This window comes from Schistocerca cancellata, chromosome 11 (genome assembly GCF_023864275.1).
Source record: "Schistocerca cancellata isolate TAMUIC-IGC-003103 chromosome 11, iqSchCanc2.1, whole genome shotgun sequence".
NCBI lineage: Eukaryota > Metazoa > Arthropoda > Insecta > Orthoptera > Acrididae > Schistocerca > Schistocerca cancellata.
The window spans coordinates 168,041,424-168,061,439 of record NC_064636.1 but is presented as its reverse complement, the minus strand read 5'-3'; the positions used below and the strand labels follow the sequence as shown (position 1 = coordinate 168,061,439).

The following is a 20,016-nucleotide window of genomic DNA, read 5'->3' as shown; positions in this document are numbered from 1 at the left end:
GAAACAGCGATCGTGTGAGACCCAACTCGCTTTATTTGTTCATGAGACCCAGAAAATATTAGATACAGGCTCCCAGGTAGATGCTATTTTTCTTGACTTCCGGAAGGCGTTCGATACAGTTCCGCACTGTCGCCTGATAAACAAAGTAAGAGCCTACGGAATATCAGACCAGCTGTGTGGCTGGATTGAAGAGTTTTTAGCGGACAGAACACAGCATGTTGTTATCAACGGAGAGACGTCTACAGACATTAAAGTAACCTCTGGCGTGCCACTGGGGAGTGTTATGGGACCATTGCTTTTCACAATATATATAAATGACCTAGTAGATAGTGTCGGAAGTTCCATGCGGCTTTTCGCGGATGATGCTGTAGTATACAGAGAAGTTGCAGCAGTAGAAAATTGTAGCGAAATACAGGAAGATCTGCAGCGGACAGGCACTTGGTGCAGGGAGTGGCAACTGACCCTTAACATAGACAAATTTAATGTATTGCGAATACATAGAAAGAAGGATCCTTTATTGTATGATTATATGATAGCGGAACAAACACTGGTAGCAATTACTTCTGTAAAATATCTGGGAGTATGCGTGCGGAATGATTTGAAGTGGAATGATCATATAAAATTAATTGTTGGTAAGGCGGGTACCAGGTTGAGATTCATTGGGAGAGTCCTTAGAAAATGTAGTCCATCAACAAACGAGGTGGCTTACAAAACACTCGTTCGACCTATACTTGAGTATTGCTCATCGGTGTGGGATCCGTACCAGGTCGGGTTGACGGAGGAGATAGAGAAGATCCAAAGAAGAGCGGCGCGTTTCGTCACAGGGTTATTTGGTAACCGTGATAGCGTTACGGAGATGTTTAACAAACTCAAGTGGCAGACTCTGCAAGAGAGGCGCTCTGCATCGCGGTGTAGCTTGCTCGCCAGGTTTCGAGAGGGTGCGTTTCTGGATGAGGTATCGAATATATTGCTTCCCCCTACTTATACCTCCCGAGGAGATCACGAATGTAAAATTAGAGAGATTAGAGCGCGCACAGAGGCTTTCAAACAGTCGTTCTTGGTTGGTTGTTTGAGGTTAAAGGGACCAAACAGCAAGGTCATCAGTCCCTTGTTTCAAATAGACTCCATTCTGCTAACGGGACATCTCAGAAAAGGCAGAACAATAAAACGGAAAAAGGGGAAACGTAAAAGGGCAGTCACGTTGTCATTAGTAAAAACAAACGAGGGAAGTTGGCAAGAGAACAAACTGAACACTATGCTGAAGCAGCATAGGCAAGACCACCTGTGACTTAAAAGGTACAACCGCTATAATGCAGAAAGTACGTATGGGAATAGAAAAACTAACCAAGCCTTAAAAAGAAGGGTTAAAAACAGAGTAAAAGGGAAAGAAAAGAGGATTCCAGGCAGGGAGGTGAATCGGGAATCTCTGAACACTGCCTACAGTGGGAGACACCCAAACACTCACCGCCCTGTCCCAACACCAGAGGGAGATTAAAAACTTTAAAACTGAGAATAAAAACCACTCTCCCAGAGGAAACCTAGAACCAGAGAGACCATCCGGGAATCGTCAACCAACATCAAAGGTAAAGTGTGGGGGAGTCTGTACTTAGCACGCAGAGCCAAAAGAAGGGGGCATTCAACCAAAATGTGGGCCACTGACTGGAAGGCTCCACAACCACATAGCGGGGGTGGCTCATCACGCAAAAGGAAACCATGGGTCAGCCTGGTATGGCCAATGCGGAGACGACACAGTGTGGTCGAGTCCTTGCGGGAGAGGCGAAAGGAAGAACGCCATGGGCCTGGATTCACCTTAATGGCACGAAGTTTATTAGACAGTGGAGTAGCCTCCCAAGAACTGGCCCATGACTGTGCAAAGTGGGATTTGATGTGAAGCCGTAAATCCGCTGCAGGAGGGGTTACAGAAAACGGGGGGTAAGTAACTGCTCCCCCAGCCAAACGATCAGCGAGCTCATTACCCGGGATACCCACATGGCCAGGGACCCAAAGGAAGTCAATAGAACAAGCAGCACGGTGAACATCAGCGAGATGGTCACGGATGGCAGAGACCGAGGGATGGCGCGAAAAACACCGGTCAATAGCAAGAAGGCCACTCATCGAGTCCGTACATAACAAAACGCGGTTGTGTGGGGATTGTTTAATAAAGGTAAGGGCCTGGGAAATTGCCATCAATTCCGCAGTAAACACCCCACATGTGGGTGGCAGCACATGATTTTCCTTCCAACAGAGGACATGAAGGCATACCCAACATGATCAGCAGATTTAGAGCCATCAGTGTAAAAAACAACAGCATCCCGAAACTCCCATAAAATTTGGCGGAAAAAGGAACGGAACACCACCGGGGGGATGGAATCTTTTGGACCGCGGCGGAGATCCATCCGAATTCGAGGCCGAGGAACTAACCAAGGAGGGGTGGAGGGGAGGGAGCGAGGAAGACAGGACAAAGAAGGAAGCCGAAAATCACGGTTAAGAGACGCAAGGCGCAGCCCAACCGGTAAACCCGCCCGAGGGCGGGAGTCAGGCGGGCGACGTCCATGGTCTGGAAATAGGAGAGAATAAGAAGGATGAGTGGCAGAGGAACGGATAGTGAGTGCATAAGACACCAGAAGCTGGGACCGCCGAACAGAAAGGGGGGGGGGGGGGGGGGATCCCAGCTTCAACCAGGAGACTATCAACAGGGCTAGTAGGGAAGGCACCGGTGGCCAAACGGATACCACGATGGTGGACTGGATCCAGCACGTGCAGCGTGGAAGGTGCAGCCAAACCATATACTTGACAACCATAGTCCAAACGTGACAGAACTAGAGCACGATAAAGACGGAGGAGGAGGGAACGGTCCGCACCCCAAGAGGAGTGGGCAAGGAAGCGAAGGACATTGAGTTTACGGAAACATCCTACCTTCAGGAGTCTGATATGGGGCAGCCAAGTGAGCTTGTTGTCGAAAAGAAGACCTAGGAAACGAAACTGTGGAACCACAGGCAATCTTTGTGCAGCGAGATAGAGCTCTGGATCAGGGTGGACCGTAGTACGGCGACAGAAATGGACCACCCGCGATTTTAAAGGAGAGAATTGAAACCCGTGTGAGAGGGTCCATGCAGAGGCACGCCGTATAGCCACCTGGAGCTGCCGTTCTGCAGATGGCATCGAGGAGGAACTAACCCAAATGCAGAAATCATCCACATACAGGGCAGGGGCGACCAAGGGACCGACGGAGGCCACAAGTCCATCGATAGCAATGAGGAAAAGAAGGACACTCAAGACAGAAAACTGTGGGATGCCCGTCTCCTGGGTCCGTGGAGAACTAAAAGCAGTACCAACCCTAACTCTGAATGACCGATGGATCAGGAACTGGCGGATAAAAATCGGGAGTGGGCCCCGAAGACCCCACTGATGAAGGGTTAGTAAGATGTGATGGCGCCAGGCCGTGTCATAGGCCTTGCGAAGGTCAAAAAACACCGCAACCAAATGGCGGCGCTGGGAAAAAGCCTGCCGAACTGCGGATTCCAAGCGAAGTAAATGATCGATTGGAGATCGTCCCTCTCGAAAGCCACACTGGTAAGGGGACAATAGATCCCGAGATTCGAGGACCCAAGTGAGCCGACGGGCTACCAGCCGTTCAAGTAACTTACAACCAACATTGGTCAAACTAATTGGCCGATAGCTGTCAACAGATAGTGGGTTCTGACCAGGTTAAGGACAGAAACCACAATGCTATCCCTCCACTGAGAAGGGAAGTCACCCTGGAGCCAGATACGGTTAAACACCCGAAGAAGATGGTGCCGTTGTGGAGCACTGAGATGTTGAAGCAGCTGGTTATGAATGGAATCTGGGCCAGGGGCCGTATCATGAGAAGAAGATAGAGCAGAAAGAAATTCCCATTCAGTGAAAGGGTCGTTGTAAGATTCTGACTCACAAGTGGTGAAACATAAGGTGACAGCTTCAGCCTGCTGTTTTTGATGAAGGAAAGCAGCTGGATAGGAGGCCGACGCTGATGCCACTGCAAAATGGGTCGCTAGATGTTCTGCAAGAACTAATGGGTCCTTACAAATGCCATCTGGGAGGTGAAGGCCTGGGAGGGTGGACTGCCGATGGCAACCTTGGAGAGAGCGAAGTGTAGCCCATACCCATGACAGAGGGACAGTGGAACCAAGGGAAGAAACGAATCGTTCCCAACATAACCGCTTGCTCTGTTTGATTAAATAACGGGCTTTAGCGCGAAGGCGCTTAAAGGTAGAAAGGCTGGCTACAGATGGGTGCCTCTTGAAGTGTTGCAAAGCTCGACGACGATCACGGATGGCAATGGCAATGGCAATGGCCGTACTCCACCACGGGACTTGCCGACGACGAAATTGTCCAGATGAGCGCGGGACAGCAAGGGTAGCAGCGCGAACAATCGCGTCAGACACGTCACGTAGGAGGTCATCAATACAACCCGACAAAGAGGGAGAAAACTCGACCTGTGCAGTGTATAGAGGGCAATCGGCGCGGTGGAAAGACCAACGAGGTAACCTGTCCATCGGGGAGCGGGAAGGGAGTGTGATAATCAACAGGAAATGGTCACTATCACAAAGGTCGTCGTGTGGCGACCAGTGTAATGAAGGGAGGAGAGAGGGAGAAGAAAGAGAAAGATCAATGGCAGAAAAGGTACCGTGACCAGCACTGAAATGAGTAGGGGAGCCATCATTAAGAAGGCACAGGTCGTGGTCTGCAATAAACTGGTCTATGAGAAGACCTCGTCTAGATGGAAAGGCACTGCCCCACAAAGGATGATGAGCATTAAAATCCCCGAGGAGGAGGAAGGGAGGAGGAAGTTGCTGAAAAAGGGTGGTTAAGGCAGCAGGTGTAAGAGTCCTGTCAGGAGGGAGATAAAGATTGCATACTGTGACTGCAGAGTCTAAGTGGACCCTAACAGCAACCGCTTCCAATGTAGTTTGGAGAGGAATCCACGTGCTAGCAATGTCTGTACGGACCAACGTACAAACGCCACCAGAAGCCCGCAAGGGTCCGACCCGATTTCGACAGAAAACACGGAACCCACGGAGGGTCGGTGAGTGAGAATCAGTAAAATGAGATTCCTGGAGAACCACACAAGCTGCTGAGTAGGACGAAAGAAGGGATTTCAATTCCGGAAGGTGACGATAATAGCCATTACAATTCCATTGGAGAACCACAGAACGATGGTTTAAATGAGGGCTGAACACGCTAAATCCAGTCATACCGCCGGGTGCCCACCCGTCACCGACAAGGAGGGGGCGACATCCATAAACGACAGGTCAGAATCCGGTTGTGAAGTCGGGGAAGGGACCTCCGGTGACACCAGAGGCTCTTTATCCCGGGACTTACGTTTCTTCTTCTTTTCTGGCTGAGATCGAGGACGGCTGTGTGGCATAATGGAGCCAGCTGCAGCAAGATCAGGAACAGAAAGAGACCGGGCGACCTGGGGGCCGATAGACCGCAGCTCTCGCGGTCGCCGCGCTGCAGCAGACCTTTGACCTGGAAGGTGCCGGGAAGGGGCATCCCGGGAGAGGCGCCCTTGACCGGCAGACGCCGAAGGAGTGGGACACTTCTCCGGCTGGGGAGGGGGGGCAGCACCCAGAGGAGAAGGTGTGGGAGCTGCAGGGGAGGGGGGAAGGAGAGGGGTCTGGGATGGGGGTAAGGAAGGGGGAGGAAGGGATGAAGACGTAACCAAGGCGTAACTAGCTGTCATGGACACAGGGTGCAATCGTGCATATTTCTTACGGGCCTCTGTGTAGCTTAAACGATCAAGGGACTTATACTCCCGTATCTTTTTTTCTTTCTTATAGACTAGGCAATCTGCTGAACGTGGAGAATGACTACCATGACAATTTACACATACAGGAGGGGGAACACAGGGACTCCCCTCATGGAGTGGACGTCCACAGTCACCACAGAGAGGGTCCTGGGAACAGCGAGAAGACATGTGGCCAAAACGCAAGCACTTAAAACACCGCATAGGAGGTGGGATGTACGGCTTCACATCACAACGATAGACCATAATCTTAACTTTCTCAGGAAGGGTATCCCCTTCAAAGGCCAGGATAAAGGCACCAGTATCAATACGATTATCTTTAGGACCCTTCTGAACACGCCGAACAAAGTGAACACCCCGCCGTCCGAGACTGTCCCGAAGTTCCTCATCAGTTTGAAGGATGAGGTCTCTGTGAAAAATCACACCTTGTACCATATTTAGAGACTGGTGAGGGGTAATGGACACGGGAATTGTGCCAAGATGGGTACAGGCACGAAGGGCCGCAGATTGGGCAGCCGAAGCAGTTTTTATCAGCAACGAACCCGACCGCATCTTGCTCAGGGAGTCCACTTCGCCGAACTTGTCTTCAATGTGTTCCACAAAGAATAAAGGTTTGACACTAGTGAAAGTATCTCCATCAGTCCTGGTGCAAACTAGATAATGGGGGAAAGGTTTTTCCCCTAGACGACGGGCCTGACCCTCCTCCCAGGGGGTAGCCACGGAAGGGAAGGCCGAAGGGGCAAGAGAAGCAGCACTCGAGGAATCAGTACCACGCAGAGAGACGGCCGCAGAAGAGCGGCCAGAGTTTTGGACCCGTATGCGTTTCATCTGCATAGCGTCCGCCCTGATACCACCCACTCCGATCAGGGGATCTCCTCACGGGCGCCACCCAGCCACAGCAAGGGCCGTCTGGCACGGCGGCCATTGCCGGGAGTTCCGATGCTCCAGGATGACGAGCAACCACTCCAAGGCATGCATGAGGAGGTCACAGCTCAGGTATCAGAAGTGTGATCCCTGTGTGTTCAGGGGGCTCAACCAAAAGGGTACATAGCGACCCCACCACACGGGCTGGCTACCGTGCTGGCTATGCACCCTAGCATCAGACAACGACGTAAAAGAAAAGGTGGAATGTACTAGGAGGGCGCACGTCGGAGACACTAGGTAAGGTGCTCTTCCCCAAATGGCTCACACTACGGAAGAGAAATTTTGGAATGGAGGTCAAACCCCAGAGGGGGACCAAGGAATGCCAAAAGGAGGAGATGATTACGCAACAAAGCCGGAGTGTAAAACCAACAGAACCAGGAGGATAGCGGGGGCCAACATAAGCAAGGACACCAATAGAGGAGAGGAGACGGCGAGGGAAAAGGGGTATGGAGGGGAAAGGAGGGGAAGGGAAAGGAAATGCAGCCCGGGAGAGAAAGAAGGCTGCAATGGCTCGGGGCCCCGTGCGCGCCACGCACGTATCCACAAAAGAGTTGTGGACCCCCTGGGGGGGACAGTCGTTCTTCCCGCGAACCATACGCGAGTGGAACAGGAAAGGGAGGTAATGACAGTGGCACATAAAGTGCCCTCCGCCACACACCGTTGGGTGGCTTGTGGAGTATAAATGTAGATGTAGATGTAGACCCCACACTGCTGAGCAGTATTCAAGCAGTGGGCGAACAAACGTACTGTAACCTACTTCCTTTGTTTTCGGATTGCATTTCCTTAGGATTCTTCCAATGAATCTCAGTCTGGCATCTGCTTTACCGACGATTAACTTTATATGTTCATTCCACTTTAAATCACTCCTAATGCGTACTCCCAGATAATTTATGGAATTAACTGCTTCCAGTTGCCGACCTGCTATTTTGTAGCTAAATGATAAGGGATCTATCTTTCTATGTATTTGCAGCACATTACACTTGTCTACAATGAGATTCAGTTGCCATTCGCTGCACCATGCGTCAATTCGCTGCAGATCCTCCTGCATTTCAGTACAATTTTCCATTGTTACAACCTCTCGATACACCACAGCATCATCTGCAAAAAGCCTCAGTGAACTTCCGATGTCATCCACAAGGTCATTATATATTATTATATTGTGAATAACAATGGTCCTATGACACTCCCTGCGGCACACCTGAAATCACTCTTACTTCAGAAGACTTCTCTCCACTGAGAATGACATGCTGCATTCTGTTATCTAGGAACTCTTCAATTCAGGCACACAATTGGTCTGATAGTCCATATGCTTTTACTTTGTTCATTAAACGACTGTGGGGAACTGTATCATATGCCTTGCAGAAGTCAAGAAACACAGTATCTACCTGGGAACCTGTGTCTGTGGCCCTCTGAGTCTCGTGGACGAATAGCACAAGCTGGGTTTCACACAATCGTCTTTTTCGAAACCTCTGATTCCTACAGTGTAGATTTCTAGTCTCCAAAAAAGTCATTATACTCTAACATAATACGTGTTCCAAAATTCTACAACTGATCGACATTAGAGATATAGGCCTATAGTTCTGCACATCTGTTCGACGTCCCTTCTTGAAAACGGGGATGACCTGTGCCCTTTTCCAATCCTTTGGGACGCTACGCTCTTCTAGAGACCTACGGTACACCGCTGCAAGAAGGGGGGCAAATTCCTTCGCGTACTCTGTAAAATCGAACTGGTATCCCATCAGGTCCAGCGGCCTTTCCTCTTTTGAGCGATATTAATTGTTTCTCTATCCCTCTGTCGTCTATTTCGATATCTACCATCTTTTCATCTGTGCGACAATCTAGAGAAGGAACCACAGTGCAGTCTTCCTCTGTAAAACAGCTTTGGAAAAAGACATTTAGTATTTCGGCCTTTAGTCTGTCATCCTCTGTTTCAGTACCATTTTGGTCACAGAGTGTCTGGACATTTTGTTTTGATCCACCTACCGCTTTGACATAAGACCAAAATTTCTTAGGATTTTCTGCCAAGTCAGTACATAGAACTTTACTTTCGAATTCATTGAACGCCTCTCGCATAGCCCTCCTCACACTACATTTCACTTCGTGTAATTTTTGTTTGCCTGCAAGACTTTGGCTATGTTTATGTTTTCTATGAAGCTCCCTTTGCTTCCGTAGCAGTTTTCTAACTCTGTTGTTGCACCACGGTGGCTCTTTTCCATCTCTTATGATCTTGCTTGGCACATACTCATCTAACGCATATTGTACGATGGTTTTGAACTTTGTCCACTGATCCTCAACACTATCTGTACTTGAGACAAAACTTTTGTGTTGTGCTGTCAGGTACTCTGTAATCTGCGTTTTGTCACTTTTCCTAAACAGAAAAATCTTCCTACCTTTCTAATATTTCTATTTACGGCTGAAATCATCGATGCAGTAACCACTTTATGATCGCTGATTCCCTGTTCTGTGTTAACTGTTTCAAATAGTTCGGGTCTGTTTGTCACCAGAAGGTCTAATATGTTATCACCACAAGTCGGTTCTCTGTTTAACTGCTCAAGGTAGTTTTCAGATAAAGCACTTAAAAAAATTTCACTGGATTCTTTGCCCCTGCCACCCGTTGTGAACGTTTGAGTCTCCCAGTCTATATCAGGCAAATTAAAATCTCCACCCAGAACTATAACAGGGTGGGGAAATCTACTCAAAATATTTTCCAAATTATCCTTCAGGTGCTCAGCCACAATAGCTGCTGAGCCAAGGGGCCTATAGAGACATCCAATTACCATGTTTGAGACTGCTTTAACCGTGACCTTCGCCCAAATTATTTCATATTTCAGATCTCCGTCAATTTCCTTCGATACTATTGCACTTCTTATCGCTATAAACACGCCTCCCCCTTCACTGTCCAGACTGTCTCTGCGGTATACATTCCAATCTGAGTTTAGGATTTCATTACTGTTTACATCTGGTTTCAGCCAACTTTCTGTCCCTAGTACTATATGGGCGTTGTGACCGTTCATTAATGAGAGCAGTTCTGGGACCTTTCTATAGACGCTCCTGCAGTTTACTATTAGCACATTAATATTGTTATTCCCTGTTACATTTTACCTACTCCTACCTTGCTGCGTCTCTGCTGCTTCTCAGTAAACGTAAGTCTTTCAGCATCACTCATTCAGATTGAACCCTGTTCATGAGCAAAAGTGTTAACTATGATTAAGTTATGCTCTGTGCAAAATTCTACCAGACTGCTTCCTCTTTCATTTCTTACCCCCAATCCATATTCACCTACTATGTTTCCTTCTTTACCTTTTCCTACTCTCGAATTCCAGTCACCCATGACTATTAAATTTTCGTCTCCCTTCATTACCTGAATACTTTCTTTTATCTCATCATATGTTTCATCAATTTCTTCGTCATCTGCATAGCTAGTTGGCATATAAACTTGTACTACTGTAGTAGGCATGGGCTTCATGTCTATCTTCGCCACAACAATGCCTTCACTATGCTGTTTGTAGTAGCTTACCCGCATTCCTATTTTCCTATTCATTATTAAACCTACTCCTGCATTACCCCTATTTCATTTTGTATTTATAACCCTGTAGTCACCTGACCAAAAGTCTTGTTCCTCCTTCCACCGAACTTCACTAATTCTCACTATATGTAACTTTAACCTATCCATTTCCCTTTTTAAATTTTCTAACCTACCTGCCCGATTAAGGGATCTGACATTCCACGCTCTGATCCGTAGAATGCCAGTTTTCTTTCTCCTGACAATGACGTCCTCTTGCGTAGTCGCCACCCGGAGATCTGAATGGGGGACTATTTTACCTCCGGAATATTTTACCCATGAGGACGTCGTAATCATTTAACCGTACAGTAAAGCTGCATGCCCTCGGGAAAAATTATGGCTGTAGTTTCCCCTTGCTTTCAGCCGTTCGTAGTACCAGAACAGCAAGGCCGTTTTGGTTAATGTTACAAGGCCAGATCATTCAATTATCCAGGCTGTTGCCCCTGTAACTACTAGGCTGCTGCCCCTCTTCAGGAACCACACGTTTGTCTGGCCTCTGAACAGATACCCGTCCGTTGTGGTTGTACCTACGGTTCGGCCATCTGTTTCGCTGAGGCACGCAAGCCTCCCCACCAACGGCAAGGTCCATGGTTCATAGGGGGGGGGGGGGGGGGAGGGGGGGGAGGGGGGGAGGGGGGGGAAGGTGGGGGAGGGGGGGGGCCACCATAGGACATTTTAATTTCGACTGTTCTGAATGTGGGTTTAATGGATCCCATTACAGAAAGTACACTTTTGAATTCCACAGATCAAAATACAGTGACCTGAGATAGACAAATGCTGTGTGAGGAGGCGCGGCACTGAACTTTGGCACACTTAAAACCAAATAACTTGTCTTACATTTCCTCGAACATGTATGTTTTATAAATCAAACTCTCCAGAAAGATGTGTACTACAAAATTAATACTTTTTGGAATTTTTTTTTTACTAAAAAAATTTTGACGTCCTATCTCAAACACTTTGGAGGAGGGGGGGGTCAGGGAGGGGGGTTGGTTCAGAAATAATATCATTGATCCAATGCCGCATTTACAAAATCAATGTAAATTTTCTCTGCCAGCTCATGATATTGAGGATTGGCTGAAATCATTTAGCAGCAGTGATGGATATCCAGTTAAGTACTGGATCTCATCATTTGAGGAAACCTATTTGACATGTTGGAACCAATTGCAAATGCTTGTTTTCAAAGTAAGTAATCTGAAGGTTCATCCAAGCCATGGGTGTCCACACCTTAGCATACAGCTCAAAGTAAGTATCAGTGTGGCCCAGCAAGTGAACATCTGTCACAATATTGGTAAACAAAAGAAAAAAAAAATCAGTAAAATTTCGATTATACAGAGTTATGATCAGGAAAATATTCTCAACCTGAAACTGCCTCCACACAACACTATTCTCTTATTGGTCCACACCTTTCTTTTTTGTTCTTCACTGCTATTGTTAGTGCTAAGTATGTTATGTGCGGCCCAAAAATACTCGTCCTCTTGCTATGCAGCCCAGGTTGGTTACCCTGGTCTAAGCATTACATCCAGGGCTGCTCTAAAGAAAGCTTTACAATAAACATTCGATGTGAAGACAAGCGCTACAGATATCCACAAAACTGCTGTCTCAATAAAGAAAGAAATGAAAAAAATCTCTCGAAGAATATTTTCTCTTAACGAACGAGAATACCAGTCTCTACCTAGTCTCAAATCTCGCCAGATGCCCCGTACAATCATACTTACGTAAGTGACCGTCAGTAGGGTGCTAAGTTGTGATACGTTTCCCACACAGGATGAATTCTTTCTTAGAAGCCTTTGAGATTGTCGAGTTTTTGAGGGAGACATTTACCTTTGCCGGGTCCGGGTCGAATGTAGGACTGACGGTCAGGCGCGATATGCGCACGGCCGGTGTAAAGATGAACGGCTTGAACACGGAGTGGCGCGGATCGGGCGTTGCGGTGAACCAGTGGCAGTGCGGCTTCCCACTGCCGGGCGGACTCAACACAGAAACCTGCAACAGCGTAGGGCACTGTGTACTTCAGGGCCCTGAATTAGGCATTCTGCCGTTTCACGTGCAAAAAGCTGCCGAATAATTTGTATCTGAAATAAGACAGTAATAAAGAGACTATTTAACAGTCGTGTTCGAAGTTTGCTGTATTCTTCCGAACAATGCAAATGCAATCGTGAAGTTTCCCCAGCACATTGATCTGTACCTCACCTCTACACTGATAGTTGTCACCATCCAGCTCAGAATGAAGAGTGATTTTGTACCCTGGTTCATAGGGACCAACATCACCTCATATACTGAAGTTTGTCAGCTGAGTTAGCCCACGTTGAAGTCTTTTTTGGCAGAACAATTGTTACAGGTAACATGGATCGGACACATCATGCACTATAAATTAAACGTGATGCAGTAAGTGATAAAAATAATGAGGCTGATCACGTTCTGCAGAAACGTGTTGAACAGAGGAAGCTGGAAATCTTCCACTTGCTACTTTTACACAACAATTACTAACTTTTTTTTTCATTTTTCATTTTGGATCTAGTTATCTATGTCATATGTGCAGTGAGTGCCCAAATCTGCCAATATGTAATTCAGACCATACCCACGCAAATTCATTACTCCAACGATTATTTCCAGTATCCTAATTACAATGCTATGTTTGGTTTTACCAGAAACTATAATAATTAGAAGTTGTGAATAACAAATTACCATAACAATATACAGCAGTAAATTTGGACTGAGGTAATCAGTGATTTTGGAAATACTGGCACATACAATTAGAAAGCTATGACTCCAGACTTAACAGTAACAGATTTTAATTTTTAGGAACTAACTTAAAAGATAATTAATACTGAAATCTGAACACACCCAAAATTACTGTTGCTTTCTGAGCTATTACATCTGTTGACCTAATTTTATAGACCAGATGATATCCTTCATTAGCCAGGAAATTAATCAGGAAATTCTATAAATTATCATAATTTCAAGTACAGCACGATTGTGCGCTCAAGTTACGGACAGGGCACCACGATCGGCAGTTGCTGACATGCTGTGCGCCCCTTATACTACTGATTGTGGGCTTGGCGTCTGGACTGGCTCGTATCTGGGGTTCAGTGGGATTGGGCACAATTGGTTAAAGTTTCGTGCTGCTACTTGAAAATAGGTAACTCTCAGTGTGAACACACAAAATAGTTCTGTAACCTTTTGCAATTTATTAACTACTTACTATGTAAACAAAATTATTGCCTGGACATTTAGTTCATCCACTCTAGTAAATTCCAAACACATCGGTTTATGCACAAATATGTAGTTTCACAAATACAAAGTATTAAAACAGCAATCTTTAAATACCACACCCCAACCAACAATCTTCAGTCCACAGTCAGCTATTTAACAATGCCTTCAGCATTAGCCTGACTAAGACCTATGTAATAACTCCACTCTCAGTAATCCCACTGCTGATGTGATGTAGTTCAGGTCACGCTCAAGTATGAAAATGCTAACATCTTTGGGTCGGTATCTGCAATCGCATAATAAACTGGGTATTTAGAAAGTACTCCTAACTTGAAACTTCCTGGTAGAATAAAACTGTGTGCTGCACAAACTCCTATTCGCCTTTCACAGGCAAAGGTCCGAAGTTCAAGTCTCGGTCCTAGAGACAGTTTCAATCTGCCACGAAGTTTCACACGAGTGTGCATACTACTGCAAAATGGAAGGTTCATTCTGGGAACATCTCCCAGGCCGTGGCCAAGCCATGTCTCCATAATATCCCTTGTTCCAGGAAGCTAGTCTTGTCAAGTTTCCCAGAAAAGCTTCTGTGTAGTTCGGAAGGTAGAAGATGAGGTACTGGTGGAATTCGAGCTGCGAGGATGGGTTGTGAGTTGTGCTCGGGTGATTCAGTTAAAGCACTTGCCCGTGAAAGGCAAAGGGCTCGAGTTCGAGTCTCAATCTAGCACACAGTTTTAATCTGCCACGAAGTTACATATGACTTCACACTCCACTGCAAGGAGAAAATTTCATTCTGGAGTCCTCTGAAATTTTTGATGCAAGTTTGTGCTCATTTGTACAAGTTGTGCATTGAAAGGCATAAAAGTCTGTCTATCATCATATTGGCTAACAATAAATGCTTATGTACAATTTTTCTCAAGAACCACATGTCTGTGTGAAATAATGTAGAAACATCTTTGGTTGTTGAAAGCAAGAACTGTGTTTATTGAACCACATTTCATAAATATGTTTTATGATCTGTGCTATGCTGAATGTTTATGGTGAATTATGTAGTGAGCTGTGTTGTGGAATAAGGTGGTTTATGATAAATATTGCCATTGAAACTATCCCTGAGTGTTTGGACTAGCCCTGTTTTTGTGCTACATAAACACCAGAATATGAAAAAGGTCAATTCAAGTATAACAAATGTGAATAAGTAAGTCTAAAAAGAGTGGTGTTGTGTCTGTCATTGTCTAACACCATTCAATAATCAAAAAGTTTTCAGTTTCGAGAGAAGAAACTTGTACGCTACACGAAAGTAGAAAATGGGTCTCTAACCAGATCAGTACAGTGTATGTGGTGTGGAGGTTCTTTTTTTTTTATTTACTTCTTCGTTTTACACTGTGTAAGGTTAGGACCCTTACATATGCTGGGTGACAACTGTATCACATGCAGTTGTGGCACATCACCAGTTGCCCAAATAACAAAGATGATGAGACTTACCAAACGAAAGCGCTGGCAGGTCGATAGACACACAAACAAACACAAACATACACACAAAATTCAAACTTTCGCAACAAACGGTTGCTTCGTCAGGAAAGAGGGAAGGAGAGGGAAAGACGAAAGCATGTGGGTTTTAAGGGAGAGGGTAAGGAGTCATTCCAATCCCGGGAGCGGAAAGACTTACCTTAGGGGGAAAAAAGGACAGGTATACACATTTTTGAAAAATGTCTGCTTGTGTCTGTGTATATGCGGATGGATGTGTGTGTGTGTGTGTGTGTGTGTGTGTGTGTGTGTGTGTGTGTGTGTGTGTGTGTGTGTGTATACCTGTCCTTTTTTTCCCCCCTAAGGTAAGTGTTTCCGCTCCCGGGATTGGAATGACTTCTTACCCTCTCTCTTAAAACCCATATCCTTTCGTCTTTCCCTCTCCTTCCCTCTTTCGTGACGAAGCAACCGTTTGTTGCGAAAGCTTGAATTTTGTGTGTATGTTTGTGTTTGTTTGTGTGTCTATCGACCTGTCAACACTTTCGTTTGGTAAGGTTTTTAGATATATTTTTCCCACGTGGAATGTTTCCCTCTATATATATTTTTCACACACACACACACACACACACACACACACACACACACACACACACACACACACACACACACACGAGTGCGCTGTTACCTGGCTGCCCTGAGTCGGAAATGCGCACGTGACGGGGCGGCATATGCCTCCGTCCACATCGCGCAGCACCTCGAACATGCTCTTGATGCCGAACTTGCCGCCCTCGGAGAGGCGCTCCAGCTGCTCCTTCCCCCTCTTGTAGCGCCCGTCACCGGGTTTCGACCCGAAGGCTTCTGCGAACGGTGGCCGGCCGCTGCCCTCCCACCGTCCCAGCGAGGTCGCCACGTCCGCCAGGCCCTCCGAGCAGCGGTCATAGTCGTCCGACAGTGACAGGGCGTTCGAGATGTTGCGGAAGCCAGCTGTGAGAAACAGAACCCGAAACCCGAGCTGCAGTGTGTAATGCGCAATATGCCGTTTGCACCACATACGTTCTCAAATTTATGATCTTATCGTTTTTTAAATCTTATCTGAAATGTTTTAAACTCCGAATGTATAGAAGTATATGTCACGCTAGCACAACTACAAAATTTTTTCAGACACCTATAAAATTAATTAATCTAAAAAAATTACACTGAAAAAATACACTTTACGACCTATCTTAGAAGAAAGATTAAGGAAAGGCAAAACTACATTTCTAGCATTTGTAGACTTAGAGAAAGCTTTTGACAATGTTGACTGGAATACTCTCTTTCAAATTCTGAAGGTGGCAGGGGTAAAATACAGGGAGCGAAAGGTTATTTACTATTTGTACAGTAAGCAGATGGCAGTTGTAAGAGTCAAGGGACATGAAAGGGAAGCAGTGGTTGGGAAGGGAGTGAGACAGGGTTGTAGCCTCTCCCTGAAGTTATTCTATCTGTATATTGAGCAAGCAGTAAAGGAAACAAAAGAAAAATTCAGAGTAGGTATTAAAATCTGTGGAGAAGAAATAAAAACTTTGAGGTTCGCCGATGACATTATAATTCTGTCAGACAGCAAAGGACTTGGAAGAGCAGTTGAACGGAATGGACAGCGTCTTGAAAGGAGGATATAAGATGAACATCAACAAAAGCAAAACGAGGATAATGGAATGTAGTCGAATTAAGTCAGGAGATGCTGCGGGAATTAGATTAGGAAATGACACTTAAAGCACTAAAGGAGTTTTGCTATTTGGGGAGCAAAATAACTGATGATGGTCGAAGTAGAGAGGATATAAAATGTACACTGGCAATGGCAAGGAAAGCATTTCTGAAGAAGAGAAATTTGTTAACATAGAGTATAGATTTAAGTGTCACGAAGTCATTTCTGAAAGTATTTGTAAGGAGTGTAGCCACGTATGGAAGTGAAACATGGACGATAAATAGTTTAGACAAGAAGAGAATAGAAGGTTTTGAAATGTGGTGCTACAGAAGAATGCTGAAGATTAGATGGGTAGATCACATAACTAATGAGGTATTGAATAGTATTGGGGAGAAGAGGAGTTTGTTGCACAACTTGACCAGAAGAAGGGATCGGTTGGTAGGACATGTTCTGAGGCATCAAGGGATCACCAATTTACTACTGGAGGGCAGCGTGGAGGGGTAAAAATCGTAGAGGGAGACCAAGAGATGAATACAGTAAGCAGATTCAGAAGGATGTAGGCTGCAGTAGGTACTGGGAGATGAAGAAGCTTGCACAGGATAGAGTAGCATGGAGAGCTGCATCAAACCAGTCTCAGGACTAAAGACCACAACAACAACAACAACAACAACAACAACTGTAGTACAAAAAGATAACTGAATGAAAACTGTATAATTAATGGCAGCAAGGCATCTAGAACTATTAAATATGAAAATTACATACATATCAGTTTGTCGCCTATGTTATTTAAGAAACATGTCAACATATTCGGCTTCCAGACATAGAAGAGAATCTGGGTTCCAGACAGGAGGAATTCAAGCAACGGATTGAAGCAGATCCTAAAGAGGGGAAAAAATGAGTATTTTTTCTTTAAAACTACCACTAGACACAGCCAATATTTTTTACTCCATGAACATTTATTACAATTAACGGCCATCCAATTGTGTGTAACAAATGAGGTCGTTAAAAGTTGTCTGACAAATGTCGTGAAAATAATTAAAAATTGTGTTTATTTGGACACGAATCACAGTTGTACAAAATTTCTCAAATATCAACATTCCTGCCGTCGACTGGAATTACTGTGCCACATTTTACATTTCCGCAACAATATGCTGGTGGCCCGACAGCTCAGGGGCGTGTCCTCATGCATGTCAACTGTCACTTGAAAATGGCGTAATACCCGACACTGGCCAGTAGTGGAAAATACAAAATATAGTCTCAGACAAAATGTCATTTCATTAATTGAAAATAATGAGAGATCATGGGGAGGACCTGAAAAGGAATGAGAATTTATCAGCTACTCCTAAAATACTCACGTATCTGAATACGCTAGACATTCCCGTGGTTTCTAAACAAATTCTGGTAGACCCTATCAACTGTCAAATAGCAAAAGCACTTACAGAAGGCTCAATCGGTGAAGAAACACAAGAAGAACGTGGGCTTTCATCTGGGTCCAGTGGCTCAAACTTTGATTACCATCATAACATAATGATCTGATAAATGAAGCGTCACTTTATAATCTCTTACAGGAAGTGTGACTCAAGTCATAGTTAATCCTACTCTACACATTAATAAATTGTCTAGTAAAACTAGCCTCTACAACTTGATGGAATACTAATTTTGTAATGGGAAGTCCTTAACAGATTGTAAATAATTTAAAGAATAAAGGTAACAACTCAATGAAAAGATGATGGGTGTGCCACATCAACGACACATAAATGGGGCTGACAATGTAGCTAGCTTTCTGAAGCTAGCAATATTCTTACGCCCTCGTGTGTGTTTCGCTGAAACGGCACCTCGGCATTAAGGTGAGTTGTTACCTCATATTATTTATACATTGTTAAAGAAGTATGAATCATCGTGATGTACACCTACAGTAACCCGGCTGAGTGTAACACGATTTGCACAATATTAATACTCTGGAGATGAGTGACGTAGCACTTACGTTGCGTGGATTACACTTCCAAAGGACGAGTGACAAAGGATCTATGTCAGGCATTTCTCAGCCTTCGTAAATGTATTCAAAGATTTGTCTTACATCCATCACTTGTATAAAGCTACTAACATGCTTGCACTATCACAATTAAACACCAGATGGCAGCACCAGTCACTTGTACTGGTGGTAACACATCCTGTAAAACTCTTATTGTGTAAGACATCCTATGGAACAGTACTAAATGCTTTCTCTGAAAACGGCCTAGAACAGACAGTTTGGAATCCCACCCATAATCGAATTATATTGGCTCTCATGGCAACAAATAAGGCTAACCTCTTCGAGGATGTCCGCAAGTCGTATACTCCTAGCTCACTCATTAGTTACATAGTTTAATTCTTAATTTCTTTACGTGGTTTTGGTACTTGCATTGTTTAATTCATAAATTTCGGCCGTATTATAGTATTTGAGAGTTGTAGCATCGCGTTTTAGTACCCGAATAGTGTAAAATCGCGTAGTCTCCTTCCGCCGCCGAGCAGTGTGTCAGCAGTGCGCAAGTAGCAGCATTACTTCATTTACTAGGCAATCTTGTATTTTAATAACCGTTTAAATTTTGTGTCGATTTCTTTGCGCTCTCTGTAGATTAGTTCAGACGTTCTTTGCACAACAGTTTTTAGCACGGATAGGGACTGCAACTGCTGTGTTCGGATGCAGGCTGAGTTGGCATCCCCTCGCTCCCAGCTTCAGGCAGTGTTGGCTTCGGTCACACAGCTCGAGGCTGTTGCCAATGGGCATCACCGTGGGGGTCGGGATTGGGGTTTGTCGGGGACGGCCAGCTCGTCCCACGCATCCCCCGATCGGACGACGACTGTGGTTGCCCGGGATACTGCCCGCATTGAGGGTGATCCCTCACCTGTGGTAGAGTGGGAGGTCATTTCAAGGTGTGGCAGGGGGCGAAAGACATTCCGGAGGGCTGAACAGAAGGCCTCTCCAGTTTGTCTGACGAACCGGTTTCAGGCTCTGTCTCAGCCTGATATTGATCTTCGGCCTGACACAGCTGCTTGTCCTGTTCCAGAGGTTGCCCCTCAGTCTGCAAGATCCGTGCGGTCGCAGAGGGTGGGCTTACTGGTAGTCGGGAGCTCCAACGTCAGGCGCGTAATGGGGGCCCTTAGGGATATGGCAGCAAGAGAGGGGAAGAAAACCAATGTGCACACCGTGTGCACACCGTGTGCACACCGTGTGCACACCGTGTGCACACCGTGTGCACACCGTGTGCACACCGTGTGCACACCGTGTGCACACCGTGTGCATACCGGGGGGATTCATTCCAGATGTGGAAAGGGTCCTTCTGGATGCCATGAAGGGTACAGGGTGCACCCATCTGCAGGTGGTCGATCATGTCTGCACCAATGATGTGTGTC

At 45.7% G+C, this 20,016-nt stretch overlaps 1 protein-coding gene across 2 annotated transcripts in view; it reads right to left on the bottom strand.

The window, feature by feature from the left end:
- The window catches only part of LOC126108522 (secernin-2), a 114,567-nt gene that overhangs the window by 45,460 nt on the left and 49,091 nt on the right, over nt 1-20,016 (bottom strand). For both annotated transcript variants that reach the window (XM_049913793.1, XM_049913794.1), the window contains exons 5-6: nt 15,628-15,926; nt 12,096-12,257 (exon numbers count right to left, since the gene is read on the bottom strand). In XM_049913793.1, the coding sequence (XP_049769750.1) occupies nt 12,096-12,257; nt 15,628-15,926 (461 nt within the window). The remainder of the gene's footprint in view (nt 1-12,095; nt 12,258-15,627; nt 15,927-20,016) is intronic.